At 34.8% G+C, this 22,422-nt stretch overlaps 3 protein-coding genes and 1 long non-coding RNA gene across 4 annotated transcripts; 1 reads left to right on the top strand and 3 right to left on the bottom strand.

The window, feature by feature from the left end:
- Positions 1-1,259: 1,259 nt before the first annotated feature.
- Positions 1,260-2,085, bottom strand: LOC137579171 (uncharacterized). Its single transcript, XM_068292875.1, is given in 4 exon segments — positions 1,260-1,440; positions 1,506-1,698; positions 1,701-1,902; positions 1,978-2,085. Coding segments are annotated over 4 exon segments (684 nt in total).
- Positions 2,086-2,397: 312 nt separating this feature from the next.
- Positions 2,398-3,290, bottom strand: LOC137579170 (uncharacterized). Its single transcript, XM_068292874.1, has 3 exons — positions 3,132-3,290; positions 2,647-3,068; positions 2,398-2,581 (listed from the first exon to the last, which is right to left on the bottom strand). The coding sequence occupies exons 1-3, from the start codon at positions 3,288-3,290 to the stop codon at positions 2,398-2,400; spliced, it is 765 nt and encodes a 254-aa protein (XP_068148975.1).
- Positions 3,291-3,929: 639 nt separating this feature from the next.
- On the top strand, positions 3,930-4,966 carry LOC137579169 (uncharacterized). The gene is made up of 4 exons (XM_068292873.1): positions 3,930-3,938; positions 4,233-4,352; positions 4,411-4,694; positions 4,819-4,966. The coding sequence occupies exons 1-4, from the start codon at positions 3,930-3,932 to the stop codon at positions 4,964-4,966; spliced, it is 561 nt and encodes a 186-aa protein (XP_068148974.1).
- Positions 4,967-18,193: 13,227 nt separating this feature from the next.
- On the bottom strand, positions 18,194-20,118 carry LOC137579397 (uncharacterized). Its single transcript, XR_011032812.1, has 2 exons — positions 20,019-20,118; positions 18,194-18,807 (listed from the first exon to the last, which is right to left on the bottom strand). It is a non-coding gene; the product is annotated as an uncharacterized lncRNA (long non-coding RNA).
- Between the last annotated feature and the right edge of the window lie 2,304 nt (positions 20,119-22,422).

Here is a 22,422-nt window from a genome sequence, read left to right as displayed (position 1 = left end):
ACAAAACATTTGCCTACAGAACTTCTAGAGATGAGATCGTGATGATATAATACTTGTCTACTCTCGTACCTTGACTATTTTAATATTGCAAACTAACAACGACCTATAGTCACAAAAATCCTTTCAAAGGTTTTAGTGGTTTGCAAACCACATCATTAAGAAACATGTTCATCAACTTTTATTCTGATTTTATTAACAAAATAATATTTTTTTAAGACTAATTTGAATTCAGTTAGGATTTTAAAAATAAATCTTTTCGTACAATGGGTTCTAAAGTACATTTCAATCTACTTATCGATATGTTTAAAGTTTCAAAAGGCTTAAAGATTTAAAAGAAATTATGAATTTGATCTTTTGTTTGTTTTCTAGCTTTTGATATTTGAGCTTAACATGACTGAATTGCAAGAAATGATACCAAAAGAAAGTCAAAAGGCCGTCACGGTACCATCTCTAGGCCACAACATGCATTTCAAGTGTGAAAAGCATATTTGGTGTATTTTCTTTTTTGTTTTGTTATTTTGTTGTTGATTTTCTTCAAGTCATTATGACATTGGCATTAGCATAATACGCGTATTATGCGTATTAATTACAGCGCAGACATTTGCATTTAAACGCCTGTTTTGTACCACAACCAAACTGAGACCACAGGGCGTACTATATACATATATGGACGGTGGAGCATCACCTGGAGCTGGTGGTGGTAGTGGTGGTGGTGGGTCTTCTTCACCGGTAGCCAGAGCCATAATTATTGAATTAGAAGACAATAGAAGCCGTTAAAGAGCGCAAGACAAGATGCGTACGTTTTGATAGTCGGTTAGAGGACCACCCGAGCGTGAAGAAAGAAATATTTTTGGTAGATGAGATGATGATGATGAGAAACCAAACAAAACAAAAAGAGTTATTATCTTTTGAAATAACTAAATTTGCATAAATTTCACGCTTTGGCACAAAATGTAAAGAAGAGAGCAAGAAGCTGGCAAGAGAAACCAAAAAAAAATAAAAAAAAAAAGAACAAAAAGGGCTGGCAACTAATTCCTTAATAGCTATTCAATAGTCACAGCGAAACACTGTGTGTGGTGGTTACACCTATTCGTAATTTCCTTATATCATTGAAAAACGCGGCAGAGAAGTTAATAGTTGGCCTTTATTCTATTTTAGGCCTTCTCTTAGGATAGAATCTATTTGAATAAATAAAATCTTAATATAAGAGTTAAGCAATTTGAAAATTCTGAATGTTAAGCATTGTTATCTTTTGAGTATTAGCCTAATATTTTTAAAAATTCACTTCCCAAATGATGAACATCACTGAAATGTTCTAATAATGATTTCGGGCACAATTCATACACCTTATCACAATCGCTGCCAGCATTACCCAAATGTTCTGCCTGTAGGTAATCATTATCCGAATGTCCAGACAACGTATCCATCGATGTGGAAGGTCTATCGATAAGAAAGTAAATATATAAGGAATTCCAAAAAGAAATAACTATCCCATTAAAACTTACGTTAAGAATATGTGTAAAAGTTCACCCAGTAAACCATTTCTTTGATCAAATGGAGCTGCGGCACTTTCGCATATACTTTTCAGTACACAAACACGACCATTCAATTTCATGCGATAGGCCAGAGTCTCGAAACTCTGATAGAGAGCCCAACGATAGCCACTTTGAGTGTCCCCGGGGGAGGTAATGCAGCTAAGCCAAGTTCTGTATCCGATTTGGCCATTATTTTTTGAAATATTGTTGCATTATTTGGTAAGTTTCTTTCACTCAATTCATGAACATTTTTTGTACGCAATTGCTCAACCGCATGTGGTAGTATATATTGAGCCTTTAACACGTAACCAGTGACAATTGTTTCCAATTTCAAATTATCCACTGGTATACCAAAGCCAGCAATTAACTAGACCAACAATCAAAAAAAAAAAAAAAAAAAAACAATCACAAAAAATAATCAATTTTAGCATACAATTCTTACTTGCAATCTGGCGGGATGTGATCTTGGATAGATTAAGGGTAACCAACGAGCCTTTCTACTCAATAGATCTTTCTCACTATATTCATATGCAAAAGATGATAATGTCATCATCAATATTAGAGATAGTTGCATTTTACGATACTATGAACTTGTTGCTTACAAAGTTATTGCAAAACTAAATATCAAATGAGAAATGTTTTCACTTTATTTTCAATTTTTTGTTGAAAAACGAAAGTGATAAATCACGAACTATAATTTTCTAGACGCCACTGTGCTGTTGCTATAGACTTGTGACATATAAAAAAAAACAAAAAAAAAACAAAGTATCTCGCATTCTATTAATTAGCACTTTCTGCTTTCTCCTTCACAATAAAAAAAACAACAAAAAAACACACACACACACACGAACACTGAGTATAATTAAAACTTTTGGTTTATTAAGAATTCATCTAGATTATCATGCAGCTCACTAAAATGTTGTAAAAGACTAAGACGACACTCACGGAAAACCTGATGGCAACCAGCACCAGATTTTCCAACATTCTCAGCATAATAATATTCCTGATCCGCATGCTCTGATAGCTTATCCACTGAAGAAGATGGCCTAAAGGAAACCAAAATTGTTCCATGTCAAAAGGTTCAATAACTTGTAGATCAAGTAGAGCTTACGTTAGAAATATATGAAATATATCCGCAAATAGTCCATTGGCATAATGAAATGGTTCTTCGGCTGCCTCACAAATGCTTTTCAGCACACAAATTCGTCCCTGATAGCCCAAACGATTGGCCAAGCCCTCCAGGCCCTTGTAGGCAGCCCAACGATAGCTGCTCAACACTTTATTTGTTCTTGTCAAGAGTTTCCTTGTGTTTTTACCCAATTCATCGACACCAACAAGAAAATTCTCAAACATCGGACGATGTTTTCGGGCTCCGGTAACACCAGCTGTGGGCACTTGATTGATTGGTAAAGCTGTCGGTGTTCGTAGATCATCCGGCGTAGTAGGTAACCAATGCTCCGCTTTCAATACATAGCCAGTTGTTACTGCCTCATAGTTGAGATCCTCAAGGGGTATACCAATACCGCCAATGAACTAAAAGTTTTCAAACTGGAAAAGATGAGTTTGAATCCACGTTGAATTACAACTCTTACTCACCATAACACGTGTGGGTGATGTTTGGGGATATATCAACCAGGGTATTGGTGCTCTTTTGGTGCGATTATGTTGTGATAAACTATCCTCTATAGAGCCTTTAACTGTGTAAAGCTTAAGACTTACATATAGAAACCAACAATAGAGTATTCTTAATTTCATTTTCAATATTAAAAAATTTATTCACGGTTTGCTCGCTCGTACGATCGTCACGAAGCTTTGTGTCAAACTGAGAGACAACTATCAAAATTTCTTCTGAATATTCTTGATTGACATGGACAGAATTAAATCAACTTTCTTAGAAAGAAATGTTACAAACACAGACATGTACATACATATGTATATAAATGGACCGGCACAGTATTCTATTTCGTTCAATTAACACCTTTCAATTGAGGCCTTCCAAAACATAAAGTCCCAAGTCCCAAATCACAGAAGCCAGACCAATCTTCTTCTTGAGGTCATATGGAAACCGCTGTTAATCTTGTATATTCCAGTAAAAACAAAACGATAAAGACAAAAATCTCATTTAATTTAATTTGTCTCGATTTTTTTCTCCAAAATGTTGATATTCAGATTTTTTTGCCTCTCCTTTTATTGCTTTGGACTTGTTTATTCATTCATAAAAGCAAAAAAGAGTTGAATGCAAAAAGCAAAGAATTTGACTTTGTGGGTGAGTAAGATTTTTGGCTATAAACGTTTCTTAAGTTTAATTGATTAAAACTCTCCAGAGTTTGTCAGTATTTCATGACCTCGAATTTCAATTCTAGTTTACAATTACTTGGGTTAAAACGGATAGATATGTACGTTGTAAGTAAGTAATTATTTGGACCAACTAACATCTTCTTGGTAATTTCCTTGCCCTATTTGTTTTTCTTGTCTTTGTTGGTTCTAGCCACATGCAGTTACAATTGCTGAGTTCAGTTAATTTTGCGCGTTCTTCACGATGACTTCGCCAGTCTGCATTTTAAGCTTATTAAGTCTTTGTTTCAGTCTAGGCCAAACTGTTCTCTTTTTTCCACGCGGCGGTTCAATTGGTGTTAGTTCAAAACAGTTTTCGATTCCCTTTTTAAAACACATAAACTTCAATTGTTTCTGTTTCAGTTATTGACCGCTGTGGCCATTCCTTTGGATATACCACCAAAAAATTGTTATATGGCTTTTAATTTCGAAAACAATTATGGTTTGCCTTCAAATAATTCATATAACGAGTGGATTGATAGGGTGAGCATCAAAAGTTAATTTATTCAAATGATGCAAATCAATTGATATGATTCTCCAGTGGGATCTTGACACCCATTTTTTGGGTGTGGGCAGTGGTGTGACTCCAATCGATGGGCGAAACAATGGGGATCAAAGCCAAATGATGTCTAAACGTTCCGTTGGCTCCTCTGGTGGTCCTCCAACTTTTCGACGTTATAATTTCTACCGCAGTATTATCAACTATATGGTTCACTATGGCTTTAATGGTACTGCATGCCTATTGCGTACCATTTGTGAGGTCAGCGAAAAGCCTTTAGATGCTCACAATGGCGTATTGGGCAACATAATTCAAATTCTATTCATGTAAGTTCACTGGAGGACGAAGAGAGAAAGAGAGGGTTGACTACCATTTCACATTGGGCTAATTACTTCCCTTATTTTCGCCCGTTTTTTTCTTTCTTTTCTTTTTTTTTTCTGGGTTGGTCAGGCCAACAACGAGTGCCCCAGAGTTGCATTTACAGCACGTTGATAGCCTTTATGAGGCCACGGATAGGGGCACGCGCGGTTTAGGCTGCTCTGATTACGTGGCTAACTGTGAACATAGCATGTTGGATATGATAAGCATAATGCTCTAAAAAGAGAAAACAACCAACCCAAAAGGATAAAAACACTGAAAAAACTCTCACACATACACTGGAAAATAAATACCATTGTCAAGCAATACTTAAAGCTAGTTGAATGAGTTTTACATTATTTTATATATGTACATATGTTTATGTCATCCTATAGAATGGGGTCTTTGGTTGTAACTACAAGATTTCAGACGAAAATGTAACTCAAAGAGATGATATCGAAACCTCCGAAATGATCTCGAAGACTTTGAAACTGCTCTATATATATATTCTTATATTCTGTAATATTATAAGGATCCTTGAAAAAAAATACTTCAAATTCACTAATTGGGAACACAAGTGATCATAAGACTTGCCCTCTCTGATAGTATGGAAAACACATTTAAATAGCCAAAAGATCCTTTTGTTAGCCCACAAAATGTGTTGAAAAGTAAGAAATTTTTACAGTCAGTTTTCTTTGAATTCTTCCGCAGTCTGTGTGAAATGTTTTAATTTCGCTTAAAGCGCCTTACGACGACCACAACAGCAAAAGTCCTAAGATGTCCTGGCTGACTGATGTTATGATGCCTCACATGTTTCTTGATGTCTTTATTTTTTTTTTTTTTTTTTTTTTTTTTCTGTTTTGTATGCTTGCGTGTTTGTTTGCTCGACAGGGTAGCGGATTCTTTTGCCTCAGTTTGGCCGTTTCTTTCCATTCTTGTGGCTCTTTGATCGCTTTTTCCGCTCCTTTTGTGGTTCTGTGCAAAGCCTCAACAACAAAATATACGAAAAAAATAATAATAATAAGAGAAAGGAAGAAAACACACACCAACCTCTTTGTGTTTTTGCGGTCTCTTTTTCTTCAACAGTCTGTCAACAATGGCATACACATAATTCTTCTCTTTTTTTTACTCTTCTTGTTTGTTTGTTATTTCTTTGATTCGATTTGCCGCCTTAACAAAAAAAAAGAAATAAAACACAAGGAGCCGAAGCCTTTCAGCGCACTTCACTCAGTTGGTGAGAGCGAATTACGCCTTCTTTGATTTTACCAAAATGTAGAAGAAGATTTAAAAACCAATTGAAATCATAATTAGAAGACAAATGATTCGGAACAATGGCGAGGCATTGAAGCTGAAGTGCTTACACGTCAGAGATTGAAAAAGGTTTTAGGCCGAAACTTGAGTATTAATAAGCTTAAACGAAAGGACTTCTCTAAGACACGTGTGTTTCTTTATATAAAGAGAGATTTCTAAAGATTCTTCTGAACTATTACATTCTTTTAGACTAAGTTTGAATCATCGTGTTAGATCTAAATATTTATATAGAAATTAAAGCTTATTGCTAAATTATATATAAGAGATCATCCCAATTGCATTACACCAACTAAGAGATCTTCCTCATGATGACAATCTTACCATCTCAAGACCACTTCAATTTTTGGACTAGAGCAAGTGGATAAAGATATGATATTATCTTAGATCCGTTTTACTATTTAGATCAAGGTGAAGCTAGAATAGTCTGCTTTTCATTGCCAGGTCTTTCTTCTCCATATACTTCCTAGCTGTGAATCACTTAATCGAACTTAGAAATTAAGGCATCCATATCACGAAAAGGTGTTAAGATCGAAGATAGGATCTCTCCAACGATTTTGATCTATAAAATGTATTTCTTCGTTTATTAACGTCTTTGGAACCTTTTTAGTTCTTAGTGAACCTTAGTTCTCCCATGAAAATTACAATTAGTTGCATTTCACTGACTTGGCTCTAACATCTTAAGGTTCTTAACTGTCTGGTTTACCCACAAACATATGTACGTCGCGACGTATGTACTTACATATATACGACCATGTCAAATTGATGAGAAATGAAATAAGCGTCTAATCATTGGCTTTTGTCACTGCTTTTCCCACCAGTTTAATAACCTAATGCCGTTTCAGTGAATACTTTTTCGTGGGTATTTCAATTTTTATCAGTTGGCATCATCACTTTTCCTGTTTTTGTTTTTTCCTTTTTGCATAATGCCTTAAACCTAACAAAGCAGGAGAAAAAAGTCATCATCATTCATATTCATATTTATATTCAGTTTGAAATAATGAATTTTCATTGCATGCCAACCCTAAACTAGCGGCAAACAGAATGGGGGGAACATTATCACGCCCCAAAATCTAACCATCCCATTGCATTTATAATTTGATCGATTGCAACACTAGTTTGACATTAATTGACTACCAAAATATGCACAAGCGCATGAAATTACAACAACAAAAGCAACACTACCATGGCCAATAGAAAGGCGTTGAGCGCAAAAAAAAAAAGAAAAGAAAAAAATCTTATTAAAGTCAAACCCCGAAAATAAAGAAGAAAAACTTCATAAATGCTAATGTGCCCGGTGAGCCAGAGAACCTCTGACGGGTCGTCGTCGTTGTCGGGGTAAAAATGATTGATGGTCTTAGAAGGACAGGGACAAAACTTCCGACTACTTACTTAAAGGTTGAACGCAAAAATTATGCGGTCTACACCTCCCATACACACTAGAAGAACACAACAAAGAAAGAGGACAAAAAGGATCAAAATATTTTCACCTTTTATATTTATTCATTTTTTTTTTCTTTGGTTGTGTGTGTGTGTAAGTCTGTGTGTTTCACCTTTACTTTAAGCCAATTTAATCCTTGGTCTTAAGCTACTTAATGTTATAACATGTTTCCTAGGAGAAGATTTAGTTGTTACCCTCCCCTGTCCCTGGAGGGCAATGATAGAAAAGAATTTTGGCAAATATTACAAGAATGCGGCTCTTGTACGTGTGTGTGTGTGTTGTTTGTTGTTTGATGATACTGATTTAAAGGCGGGTTTGCGGTAATGATCTGGACAAGAATCTACAGAGTTCCAGCTCAGGAAGTTTCGGAGAACACAACAAGTGATGAGAACGAAGTCTTACATGAGGAAATGCATCTTAAACGGATATTGAATATCGGATTATGGATTATCGAGACTGGCTAAGTTTTAGTATGATCTATAAAATCGGCCTAATCTCCCTGTAGAATCCATATCAAAATGGATCAACCAACATCACGTAGAGCTAACAAATTGCTTACTCTAAATAATGTTTAAGGATTTCAAAATAAGAAGACAATTTAAAATTCTCAAACATTTTGAGTTAAATTTATCATGAATTCTCTGTGTCTAACCAAAGCAATTTGCCTATCCATAAAAAAAAGTGGGGAAAAATATGAACATAAATGTATTCTCCAGTTATCAGACAGCTTGACGGCTCTGACTTGCCCATTTTTTCTTTTTTGGTTTTTTGCAACCCCCGCCATTACACATATGGCCCCAACCATATCCTTTTGTGTCCTGTTTTGTGTGCGTGTGTGCGGCGCCTTAAAAAGCATTTTTCCTGTTTTTTTCTGCTTTTTTTTTTGTTCTCCTGTGTTGTGTAAATGCGACGCAAACAAGCTCCAGACTAATTACAACAGCAAAGCAAATGCCACACACCAGGATAATAATCTAAGCAAATTTATCAACTGACATGCATGCATATATGTATATACTTTACTATGATACATACATACTATATGTATAAGCATGAAAAAAAGAGAATAAAAACGTTTTTTTCCTTTTCTACAAAAGGATATTTGTGTAGAGCTAACAAGCAAGTGAAAAATTATGCTCTGTTTTGGACTATATCAGACACAGGAAGGCAAAATGTGCGTAAAGGATGCTGGCAACGGGGGCAAAAGGGCACACGGAGTAAGGAAAAACATGGCACCACGTGCCATACATATCACTGAATGAATAAATGAATGAATGAATGAATGGAGGCAATGGCTAAACTTAGTTTGCTTTACATTCCAAGGGTCAAGAAATTTCATTTAACAAATGCATATACAAATTTTACTTGAAGTTAACTTCAAGTTAAATACAAGTTCCTTTTAAATTTTTGAATCAACAAGTTACAAGAATTCTTTGGTAGATCATTGAGATTCATTAAGGCATTCTACTACTCAAAACCAAGTCATTCATTGTCTCTAACTGATGATTATCTAAAACACCGACTTTGTTTTGTCCCTAGTTTAGTACTTATGTCTGACTAACTTAAGTGGCTATAAAAAAGTAGGAAACAGATTTGAAATGGAGCCACTCAATGAATCGAAGGAAAGAGAATTTGAAAAATTTTGAGTACTCAATAACTTGTGTATATAAAAATTACAATGGGAAGAAAAAAAACACGTCTTACGACTAACAAATTTTCTCTCTCACTAAAAATTTGACTTATTAATATTAATGAATTTTAGGTGTTTAGTGTGAACCACTTGGTAAAAAAAAGTGTCTTCTTAAAGTAAAAGTTTTTACAAAAAAAAAAAAGGAAAGAAAAACACAAGAAGAAAGGCTAAAAGGTCTTTCATATAATATGGTATGTATGTATGTAGATGATACGGTACATACTATGTATAACATTCCTCACCTTTTAGTCCCTGTCTAACTAACAGCCTTTTAACATAAATTTTGAGGCACACGGCGGCAGGCAGGGTGGCACAGGAAGTCGTCACCGTTTTGCCAACGTTTGCTTAGCCACAATTTCCATTAGCGCCATGTGTGGATGGTGGATGGAAGGATGGATAGATGGATGGCTGGATGAATGGATGGATGGAAGGTTGTAGGTGGTGTAACCGTGAGTCCCCAGTCAAACATTTGACATTTTAAGGAGCGCCAAGTGAACACTGCTGCTGCTCCACAGGTACACATAGGGAAAACATTGCCTCGCCCACAGACATGTCAACTGTTTTGTAGCACGCACAATTTGAGAAAAATATTCTCAAAGGTAACATGAATATATAAACGATGAACGGATAGCATTAAATACACATCAGAGACAGGGACAGCGATAGGGTATGGGAAGGAAAACCTGCTCCAGTTGCTCTCCATTTCTCCCCACCACCTGTGTATGTGTGTGTGTGTGTGAGAAGTTCTCATATTTCAAATGCATTTGTTGAAATAGAAATTAAATGCCGCAAATTTTTATTCTTCTTCCTTTTTTCTAAGACAACAAGCAAAAAAAAAAGTGCCAGCTAGCCGGCCATCCTTGTCATATCAATTTACAAGGAATCTATATATTCTATATGTATATGTATAGGTACATATACATATACCATATAGAAGCAGCATCGTTTCGCTTGTGGAAAAGGTGCAGACACAGGTATTCAGCGAGTCCTTTTGAATCAACCACAACATATACACCTACTTCCTTCTGCCATTGACACATGACACGACTTTTGGGCCAACACAGAGAGAGAGAGAACGAGGGAGAGAAGACACAACCTCAACCTCAACAATGCCAAGGAAGTTGCGGCCTGACTGAAAGTGGATGTAGGTGGAAATGGAATAAATGGTGGCAGGAACTAAAAAATCCGACACCAACAACAAGACAGAAAACAGAAAACCAAAAACCAAAAAAAAAAAAAAAAACAAAAACACTTAGCCAACGCTGATCGAAATTTTAGATAAGTATGATTAAGGCAGTCAAGTCTTTGGCTTAAATTAGATAAAAACAAAAATGGGTGGCAAAATATGCTCAACTTTCGATATAAGCAAAAATTTTCAATGGCTTTTCAATGGCTTTTCAATGGATTTTCAATAGATTTTTTTTTTTTTGCCTTGTCGTTTTTCTTCATACCAAACAGAAATTGAGTGTATAAAGATTTAGATAAGCAACGAAGTTAAAATTTTCTTTAGCAGGTTTTTTTCCTTCTGTTTGCTGCGAATTGCTTGGAATTAACTTGTTAGTTGGATAGCCTAACATTCCATTAAAAATGTTAAAGAGTACATTATACGAAATCTTAACAAAATTTACCATAACTTGTTTCAGTTAAGATGAAAAGTTGTTTAATTGAGCGAAAGATATTCATGCATCATTACGAGTGTTGTGCATCAGATAACTGGGCTTAGATTCTGATGGAGCGGAATGTTGCACAGCTTTAAAAAATTCAATTTTAGTATAGTTTTTGAATTATTTGTCTGATTGTGAGAATTTCATCCCACAAAGTATGCAACGGGCTGTCCATCAAACAAAAAATGTATAAGAGGGCTAATTGCCACAATTTTACTAGAAACAAACAAAAATTGTATGATTGGGTAACAAAAAGGCAAGAAAGAAATACATATTGAGTGATGACTATATAAATATTTGTTATATTTTCCATAATTAATGGATTTGCAATAAAATATGCTGTAAACCATTAAATATTGCAAGAGCTCGACATTTAGTTAACTATTTGATAACAAATGCTAGTAAATTAAGATTATAATACTTATCAAAGATAAAACTACTAATTGCCATTTTAAATATATCCCACATTAGCCGCGAGAGGGGAAATGTCAGGATGTTGTAGCAAATAATTTCAAAGAGAATTTCTAATTGATGAAACGTTGTGTGTGTGTGTGTGTGTTTGTGAGTGTGTATTTGCACCCCGCCAAATATAATCCATTCAATTTGAGGAGCAACAAAAAAAAAAGAGAAAATCACAATATACATAAATCTCACAAACTGAATTTCATTAACTTAATTAAAATAAACCCAAAAGCCTGCAACAAACACAGCGAAACCGAATCCAGAGAATCCAGAAACAGAATCAGAATCAGTAACACACAAAATGCTCTATAACCGAAACGTGTTTGCATTATTAAATGTGCCATTTAAAATGCCTTTTTATGTTTGTGCATTATTTTAATCCAATTGTGAACACAAAAATAAAAACAATAAAGAAAAAACCACCAAACACAAAAAAAAAAAAAAAAAACAACAACAAGGAAAAGAAAAAAACAATCAAACGACACGGTAATTAGTTAATTTATAAATTTCACATAAAATAAACTGCTCATTTATGAATTCAATTAATGTTCATATAAGCGTGTGGAAAGTGGATTAAAGTCTAATTTAATAACTGAACTAAAAGCAATCCACATACATACATACATACATATGTATACATATTTCTATATATGTATTTATATTATCCATTCCCATTAAGTGTTGGCCATTGGCTTTGATTTATGGCTCTGAATGTAGACAACTGTCATGGTTAGAGGATCCTTTAGAGGAGTCTTTAGACAGTTGTTGACACATGGTAAACCACACAACCGAAAAAGGATCCACACAGATGCGTTTACATCACTGAGAGGAACGCCTTCGCCTTCTCTTCACTTCTCTTCCCATCCACAGTCATTGTGACTAGTCATTTTACTTAAAGAAACTGTCAATTGCCTAGGATAATGTCTTAAGTTATAATTTATGCCAAGCCTCACAAAGAGCGCAAGCGATCTCAAGTGGCTTGTGTTGAAAGTGATCGGTTTTCCTGAAGGACATCAACTCTGAACACGCCTGCTGACTACAGCTGGCCGCCTGGCCTCCTCGTGTAACCCAAGATCCATCCCCCACACATATTTTCAAGACACCGAGGGAGAGAGATCTGTGGCAAGTTAATCACACTGTTGACTGCAACTGCAACTAATTACAAATCAATTTGTATCAGCCCACACAACCGATAATAATTCCCTAAGCTAACCACAGGAAATGACTACACACATACCCGAGAAAAACGCGCAGGAATACGAGGCAAAAGGAGCACCTGCGCTTTGCGTTTTATTATCAAAATGTCAGTGTCAAAGTTGGCGTTGGGGAGTGAAATATAAAATAAAACACTGAAACGGATACTTAAAAACTCTGTGGCCATAAATCAGTTGAAAAACATCTTTGACTTTGACATTGAGTTCAGATTGAAGTGTTGAACACAAAAAAACTCATAAAAATTGAGTGTATGCCAGCCAAGGATGTTGACTGTGTCTGGTTGGGTGTCAAAGATAGATCACATTTGGTTTGTGATCACTAAATCATTTTACTGACAAAAAAGTTCGTTGATGGAAATGTTTATGTAGTGTAGATAAGAAGTTTGAAAAAACAAAAAAAAATGTTTAACAACCATTTATCTGTTACCCAAATGGATTTTGTCTGGCCTAATACATATAGTAAAGGATCAAACTGAAATTGAATAAGCTATAATACTTAGAACTTTTTGAAACTATATTAACTTAACCATTTATGAAAATTAGAATATTATCGAGGATTCATTTTATAGCATATACATACATAATACTTTAAAAAAGTGAAATAATAATAAGTATATCAGCTGACTTACAGAGCGAGTGTCATCGAAGACCATTCCACAATTCCAGAGTTCCTCAATTTTAAACTTACCTTTTAAAAAATTTGTATATAATTGTGTTTTCATATTTTAAATCTGAAAAAAATAGATTGGAAAAAATACGTATGAAAATATAATCGGCCATTTTGGGGAATGGAGGGAAAATTGACCAGTTTCAAAGGTAAAACCTTGGTTGTGGGTGGTGGAAACTTTCCCTAAATTGTCCCTCGAGGATCGAGGATATGTATATGTAAAGTAAGGACAATTTTCCAATCAATAAACCCATTCAATTGCTTCATTTTCTAAACAACAAATATTGGTTTTTCCAAGAATGTGAAATAAAATCAAAAGAAAATGGTTCGATGCTGCTGCTGCTCTGGATCTGGACATTAATAACACACATCACTAGCGCCGCTTTATTCACATTGGACAAAAGGATTTTCAATAAAAGTTCCACCCCAAAGAAGAGAAGGGAAAAACATACATACGAGGCCGACAAAGAGCAATTGTTCGTTTCATCGGTTTCTACAAAGAAGAAGGCAAAAATTACAGAGCAAAAATTCATAGAGAGAGAGAGAGAGAGAGAGAGAGACAGGGAGAAGGCAGTGCCACATGCATTTGATTACGAGGAACTGCATCTCCTACGTCTCCACCTTCTTCTTTTGCTTCTTGAGTTTTTCTTGTGCTTGTTCTTGTTCTTGTTCATGTGCATTTGTCATGCGCCTTTTGGCAATGTCCATGGACCATGGCCAGAGAATCAAACAATTAGTCCACGCCCTTGGAATTGGCCCGGTCGGTCTTTACACCTGGTAATTGCGTTTGTGTAATTTTTCTTTAACGCAACTTAAATGACTTTTTGACCTTTTTTCAGACTTTCAGCTGGACAGTCAGAAAGGGAGACAGAGACTGCGACTGAGAGATGTGTATGGATGGCTGATGGAAGTGTGAATCCTTGAAAAGACATTTTTATGTCCTTGATCTATAAACGTATTTTGGTTTTACTGATTGGCTTTAAATACATTTCGAACCAACCATTTGCCGTTTGATGATTAATGTGTATATTTTTGTTTCTGTTGTTTTCTTCTTCGACCAAACAATTGAACCGAAATTTGGGTCTCATTCTCTTTTTTTCAATACATGTTTCTATTGAGACCATTGTGCATCCTGTAGGCGTTGGTCAGAGATCTTTTGTCACAATCCAACACCTTTTTGTATGTATTTGCACCTCTAAAAACTCAAACTCACAGTTAAAGAAGATGCCGGCTGGATTTTACTTTTCTGTTTCTTTTCTTTTCTGTTTAATACCTTTACAATGACTTGGAGATGACTTTTGAATTATGGTTCCTTGAAAAGAAGCAGCTGAAAATTGGAAATTCGGCAAGATCTGTTGGAGTAATCATAAAAAAAAAAACAGACCAACTTTTACATATTTAAAGGGAATCATTTTTTTTTAATCAATTTCCCATTTAACCAGATAAGCTTAAATATTTATTCACAATTATTATTGTTAATCTACCAACTTAAAAAGTATATAGGTCAAGGGAAAAGGATAATTTCGTGGGCACTTAAGCCCACTTTTACTCAATCGATTTTTGATGGCTTTTCAATGAAGAAAACCCATAAACTTGATGATACAAAGTCCAGTCCATCATCGTCATCCTCATCATCATTCTCTTCATCGACGGACAAAAAATGAAAGGCCGGCCAATTAGAGAGAGTGCAAGTCGATTTTAAATTCAATTTAAAATGCATCACAACTGTTTACCGTAATAATATCAACACATTTATGAACGAAAAGACTTTACTTACTTATCTTAATGCCCGTAACAGAGAAGATGCCCCAAAGGGGGGCCAAAGTCAAACGAAAATGCGCGCAGACGCGCCGTCACTATACCATTCGGACTCTTCTTCCTTGAAATCACCTGAACGACACCATACACACACACACACACACATGCATACAGACAATTCAATACACCAGGTGCTATACACGTACCTTAATGAGCTTTTGTTGCTCTTGGACCTGCATCTGGATCTGTCGCTGAGCTAGGGAACTGCAAACTAAAAACTGAGACTGAGATGAGACACGAGAATGGTAAGAACGGCGGGTGAGGAGGGTCCTTAACAAGTGGCCGACTCTGAGCCTGCGGCTGCTGTTACTCTCGCATATTTTACTGCTGTATTTTTTTTCTTTTTGTTTTTCCTTTTTCTTTCTTATTTTTTTTTTTTGGCTAAAAGACAGCTTAAATAAATTTTAACTTGGCACTTTTTTTTCTGTGAGGATTTCAGTTTTGCATTGTGAACAGATGTTTTTTGTATATACCCATTACTCCAGAAAAGTGCACAAGGATGGGGTATGCCAGGTTCAATACAAAAATTTTTCAGATTTTCCATTGAATAATTAAGTTTGTATGAGAAAAACATTTAAATAAATAAATAATTCACATGAGTGAATACATATATGATTTAGTTGTTTGATCTTTAGAAGATTCCATATCAAGTAAAACCAAACAAATTTATACTGAGCTAAGAAACAAGCAGTTCGATCTTTGTAACACTTCAAAGCCAAGTTAAAGCAAAAGCTTAAAAAACAAAAAAAGGTTTGTTCCACTTTTTCCTACTTCTAATCGATGAACCTGGTAAATTCTCTTACCAAGAAGTTGAAAAAACATCATAATTTCAAGTTAAACAATTAAAATTACTCAATTTTCGTTCCCAAACTTTGGTAACTCTTTAGTCGTTCATTTTTGTTTCTATCTTTTAGTATTTGCCTCTTATGCTTATTTTTTGTTTTCCTTTTGCGCGAGCTTTATGATAAATTTTTACTTCGATTTATTTTATGACGTTTCTTCCTTTTTGTTTTTTTTTTTTTTTATTATGAGAATGGAAAATTTGCCTCTCTGTTAACTGATATTTCGCCAGAGAGCCAACAAGAAGAAGAAGAGCAGTGCAGAGATGAGAGGACCAAACAACAGCAAGAAGAGGATGGAATATACACACATAGTGGGTTATGGTGTGTCATACCTGTCCCGCCAGTCCTTGGTCTTTTTGGTCTTGTGCATCTGTTATCCTGACAGTAAGGACTTGACGCACTCTGGGGAGGTAATCGATCTCATGTGGTTTATTTACATCCGTTATTGAAATTCGCTTTTCGTTGTTGTTTTTGGTATTGTAGGATTTTTTTTGCTCTTGTTTTTGTTGTTGTTGTTGTTTTTGGTTTTGTTTTATGAATTGGCTTTGTATATGGTTGTCCCAATGTTCTGTTGTCTGTTGTTTTTTGTTGTTGTTGTTTTTGTTGCTGCTTTTGCTGTATTGATGACAATTGCAGTTTTTGGCATGCAGCTGGGCTCCATTTACATCCGGTTTGTGTCGACCTTTTTTACAACTGATTTTTTTTTTTTTTCCACACACAAATGCACGTCTACATATGTATGAGCATTATATGTATGTATGTGTATGTATGAACATTTTATTGGTTGCGGAAGTTAAATGCTTTAATATTTATATATGGATTCATGATTAACATCGACTGCCAGCATCAGAATTTAGAATATCCTGCAGAGAGCTGAGCAAAACGAAGATCCCGAAAGACTTTCCATGGACTTTTCTTTGGTAATTTTCTTTTTAATTATTTCCAATTGATGAGATTGGTGGAATGCCATGCATTAACATTTTAAATTGCATTTAATACAATTAGTTACACTAAATCAATTCTTCCCACAATTTTCTAGTATAAATATATAGAAAAGTTAACAAAAAAGTTATCATATAGCAATCGCAAAATTTTTTCGATAAATCGAGATCTGCATGTGTCCTTCCAATTGATTGTCCGGACAAATAAATATACACAAGATACATGATTATCTATTTCATATATTTTTCAATAATTATTTTGAATCGTTTTTAAGTTCATAGCGTCTCATCCTTCGGAGAGGCGTCAATATCTTTGATAGACTTCGATTGGGTCTTTCATACCCCAAGTTGAGATAGTTGAGGCATCCGTTTAAAAATGTATCTTTTTGTATCAGTCTGTATAACTAACAGAAGAAGACCAATCGATAAGTCTTGGATATGCAATTGTAACTTTTATTGTGTCATGCGCTTCTTTAACGAGTTCAGTTATTATTTAATAAGACAAAAAAAAAAACACTAACTACACAGCAATCACTATGTTGTGATTCTTAACTTAAATTGAAGATATTAAAGCCAATGTGTTTCAGTAATCTTTTATTTTAAGTGGCCGGAAAAACACTTTAAATAATAAAGCCTAAATGTATGCAACAGTTTTTTTTAAAGAATTTTAAAGAAAACAAATAAATCATTTACAATTATTGGATTTGTATATAAGGGTAGAAGATCGTTTCAAGTTGTTGAAATTTAGATTTCTATTTGACTAAGCTAAACTAGCTCTAGCTAAACTTTGCTCTGATTGTATTTAATACATATTGAAAAAAGGCATGAATTACGTGGTGCCAATGATTCATTTTAATAATGCAAACATAAGAAAAAGTCTTAAAGCCGTTTGCATTTTGTTCTCAGCTAGTCTAGGCATTGAAGTAGTCAAACGGCAATGCAGTTGTAGTGTATTAAGCAAAGTCTGCTGATAAAAGAACTTGATAGTTGTTCAAATACAAACAAAATATATAACTTGTTTTGCATAAAAAAATGTATTATTTAAATATTTCCTAGAGCTATTACAATATATTTTTCTCAGTAATTACATAAGCCTAAATGAGATAGTTTATATTCGCAAGTTATCTAGGAAAATTTTAATTATATTTATCTTAAATGTAAACTAGTAGATTGATCAGTTGAGGTGAGAAGTGTTTCCTTGAAGTTTATCTCTCTGGTGCGGCTTAATTGATCTACGACAACCGAATTTAAACTGTTTCCCAGCCTTTGCCTAAACCTTCGACTCAAACCCCTCTTCTTTTGATGCGAATGCATTCAAATGCAAATGCTTAGCCATTACAAAATATAATCTTTATATTTCACATGTTTTATGGAGCACAACGATTGGTATGAAACCAACAACATGAACAAAAACAAAAAAAACATTGTATCTACAACTTCAATTTAATTATAAGCCATGAGCCATGCATGGGTCATCAAAAACAAAAACAACAACCCAACATTTCTGCCATCACAAACGCATTGCAGGTGCAAATGCCGAGGCAACGCGTATCCCTCGGATACATCGGGGTAACCCAGCTCATTTTCGGTTCCACATTATTATTATCCACGCTCAGGTCCGGTTCGACTTTGAGACTCGGCGACTGAGACTAAAACTGAGACTTGTCCATTGAAATTGGAGTTGGAGTTGAATTTGGAGTTGAAGTCGTCATCAGTTGCCGCTCTACAATTCATTTGCAGAGCGTATCCAAAAATGTTGATGGGATTATTATATGTTGTTGCTCTTGAATGAGATGGAATCGATGGGAAGACCTGCCTGCTCCGCGACTGCAGGTGGAATCTCTCTTCTTATACAATGCCTGTTTTGCCTTTTATCTTTTTAATATCGTTTCTTGTTCTTCCTCTGGTTGTTCGTTGCTGTTGTTTTGTTTTTTTTTTTCGGCTTTAAGCATTAATTTATGTATTAAAAAGTTAGAAATCCGTGTGGACAGGTGAAGTTAAAGGTAGTCCAAGGTTGAAATGTATAATTTCCGAATTCCTGATTATCAATGGAGGAACAAAGAGGGAAAGAGACTATGAGAAAGGCAGTGAGAGAAAAGGACAGACGGAAGTTATGATGATGGTAGAAAAATGCAAACTTTTGATTAAAATGACTACATATGTATGTACATATGTACAAAGTACATATATCCTTTTTTTCTTCTTCTTGTGTAGAGCAAAACTTTGTTGAATAGTTAATCAAATTAACGCAAATAATTTCTTTTCTGTTGTCAACATTCATTAATTACGGCAAATTCATTTTTACAAAATATATTCCTGTATAAACAAAAAAATGAAAATAAATTAATTACGGCAGCCTCTCTTAAAAAACCCAATAATAAACGCTAAATTTAATTTTAAAAAAACTATTTGCAGACAAAAAACGTATACAACAATGTCAATTCATTAAATTATACAAAAAAGTTAATTAATTTTCTTGTTTAAATCTAATCACAATGAAGCTGAGCTGAAAGAGCAACAAAAAAAATTGTTTCATCTTATTTAATGGTTGAAAACCAATCGTTGGACAAAAATCAAGTTTAATAATAAGTTCATTAAGTGGACAAAGATAAATTGTGTTCAGGCCATATTTAAACTAAGGATATGGCATTTCCTTATCTTTTAGACTGCTATCCAAGACCGGATTCCTCTCTAAAGTGGCCCCAAAATCTACACCCATATCCTTAAAGGATTTATTGTATGTCCCACTCGGCATATCGAAGATTGTTTCAACAGAAATCACCTTTAGAAGAAGTGTCAAACAATTCAAAAAACATTTAAGAACATTGAAAATTTCTTTAGAAATTGGCAAGAATTGTTTAACTAAACAACTTTACTTGCTTAAGCAAATTTGAAACATTTAAATAAATTTACGCGATGTTAAAAAAAAAATGTTGAGAAAAAGTCAAGCACAAAGCGTTTTGGGCCAATTCCAGTTGAGCCTAAGTTGGCCCAACTAATTTGTCAATGAAAAACTTTTTAGCTCAAATTCGAGGAAATTTTTTATATAATTTAAGGCATAGTTTCACCATTCACTGACACCATTTGCAGCATTTTGAATTGAAGGAAATTGGCAAGTCATTTTGGCCACTTATCGCGCGCTTTCATTTGTTTTAAAATTAAAAAATAGTTTTGTCCAACAAACTTTTATTGCGCTGACATTTATTGGGTGTCTGGGAAAAGTTTTACCATCATGTTATTTTTTCTCACCTAGCCCGATCGACCCCTTCCCCTTGGCCCTCCTCCTGCTCTTCTAGTGCTTTTTGTTGAAAAATTTTTATTTAATTTTCGTTTCGTTTGATATGCAAATTGTTCTGTGCGCTTTTGATGCGCTTTTAATTAGCAAACACACACACACACACAAAGAGAGAAACCAGAATATAAATAGTGTTATATATATATGTATATATTCTATATAGGAAAGAGGAAGATGAAAATCCATTGCCAATTACTTGTTTTTGTTTTCTTTTTCTATGCACTTTGATTCCGCGCACTTTTCAATCGCATGCAAATGAGCAGCAGGGCGAAAGGGGAAAAGGAGAAGTGAGTGTGGTGGTGGGGAAAGGATGGAGATGCCCATCTCCTCACACCGGAACCACTTTTATCCACAGGTGAGAGAGAGAATTGTCGTCGTTTGTCGCGCTCTTGTTGAACGCTTTGCGATTTTAGTATTTGCAAGGACAGAAAATTTTGAAGAGTCCTTTGCAGATATTCACGGATGCAGAAGAGCAGCTAGCCAAAAGGTAGAAGAGGAGTAAGGGAAGGAGGATGAGGAGCAGCAGTAGCAATAGGGTTTTAGTAGGTGGAGCATGCAAATGCATATTCGGGCATTTACAACAGCAATTATAACTGCCATAAAGAGAAACTAATGGAAACCAGTTGCTTTTCATATTGCCAATAGGTAATCTCTACATATATACCCTAAAAAAAGAACTATATTTTGCTAGGCGAAGCCATATTCAAGTAAAATCTAAACTCTGATGCGATCTAAGACTTGTATTACTCTATATGCACATATAATTTCTATCCATACGAATGGATAAAAGATATATATATTATAAAACAAAAAGAAAAATATTAAGAAATCAACTAATGATCATTTGAAATTTGAAAGGTTTACTTCTAAATTTTTGGAAAAAAATTTTAAAATAACTGACAGTTTGAATTGCATAGTAACATTTTGCTAGAGTAGTTTTCAAGTCTATCAGATTTTTGATAAATTTGACTTTTCGATAGCTTTTAGGCTTTTGACAGGCTTTTTTGAGGGGTGGGGGTAGGCTTTTGAAAAACAGTTACACTTGACCAAACTTGGCCAAATGGTAAAAACTGCCAAGCGTTATGCTTGATTAACTGTCCAAATGGAACAACCGATTGAAATGAAAAGGAGACTGACAGGAGTAAGGACACTTTTTGGCTGCTTTACATTTACAAAAAAAAATACAACACCAACAAAAAATAGAAGAAATTTATGCATATTTCAAAAAATGTTCAAAAATGATTGACAGGCCAAAAAGAAATTGAGGTTTTAATTTCATTTTCCATTTTGTCATTTCTGGGTTATTTTCAATGTGGGTAGGGGGTCGGTCGTGGCATTTTCCAGGAATTGATTGATTTGCTGGTGGCTACATATAAATACATATACATTCAAATACATATACATATACATATGTATATAGGCATATATTTATGTACATATGTATGTGTGCGTGCAGCTTAACTGCATAGCATTTAATTAAAAATTGTTGAAACGCCATTAAGCGAAAGAGAAGGACACCTTTCAGATGCACAAAGGATAATAAGCGGAAATCACACGACTCAAACATTCAACATACTTTTTCCCTTTTTTCCTTTCTTTTTTTTTTTTTTTGTTTTTTGTCCAACAACCATTTAAAACATATATTTGCACACAGTATGCCTTGGAGCTGGCACATGGCCGTATTTGAATATCGACCAGGTAGTGTTCCAGGCTGTATCTGCTCTGTACCTGCAGAGTTTTCGTGTGTCTCTGGTATTCTGCGACTGTCCTGTCCGCTCAGATGCGGTGCGGACCATCCCGTCTGTCTTTCCTCTCTCCTTTTCTGTCTCTGTCTCTGTCACACACACACACATTTTGCGTGGCAAGGCGCGCATGTAAATTTGTCCAACCTGCAAAGACAAACACTTGAAACGGACGAATGGACAAACTGACGCTGACCGCCTGTTTGTGACCACCTGCGGCATATTTCTCTCATTTTTCCCCCCCTTCTTCCACACCATCATTTCATTTTTCCTTTTTTGCATACAATTGGCGACTAAAGAGAATTCCCTTTCCCTTCTATATACTTTTCTCTTTTTCTGTGGATCTGTGAATTTTGATTTGTCTGAACAATGCGAATGAGCATTTTCATACATTTATGTATGAGTATGTCGAGTTTTTCACTTTCAAAATGACAAAAGGACACAATTTGGTGATCAGAGACAATAGAAATTATATTAGATGTGATTCGAAAGGCCTTTAGAAATGAATTTTTCAAAGGATTTAGAGTACCCTTTGGTCTACGCATTTGAAATAGTAAATTCCTCATAGAATACAAAACTTCGACTTGAAAAAATACAAATTTTTTCACAAATTATC

The sequence above is a fragment of the Drosophila tropicalis genome, unplaced genomic scaffold, assembly GCF_018151085.1.
Source record: "Drosophila tropicalis isolate 14030-0801.00 unplaced genomic scaffold, ASM1815108v1 contig_694, whole genome shotgun sequence".
NCBI lineage: Eukaryota > Metazoa > Arthropoda > Insecta > Diptera > Drosophilidae > Drosophila > Drosophila tropicalis.
The sequence above is the reverse complement of the archived record's forward strand: the minus strand, read 5'-3'. Positions and strand labels throughout refer to the sequence as shown.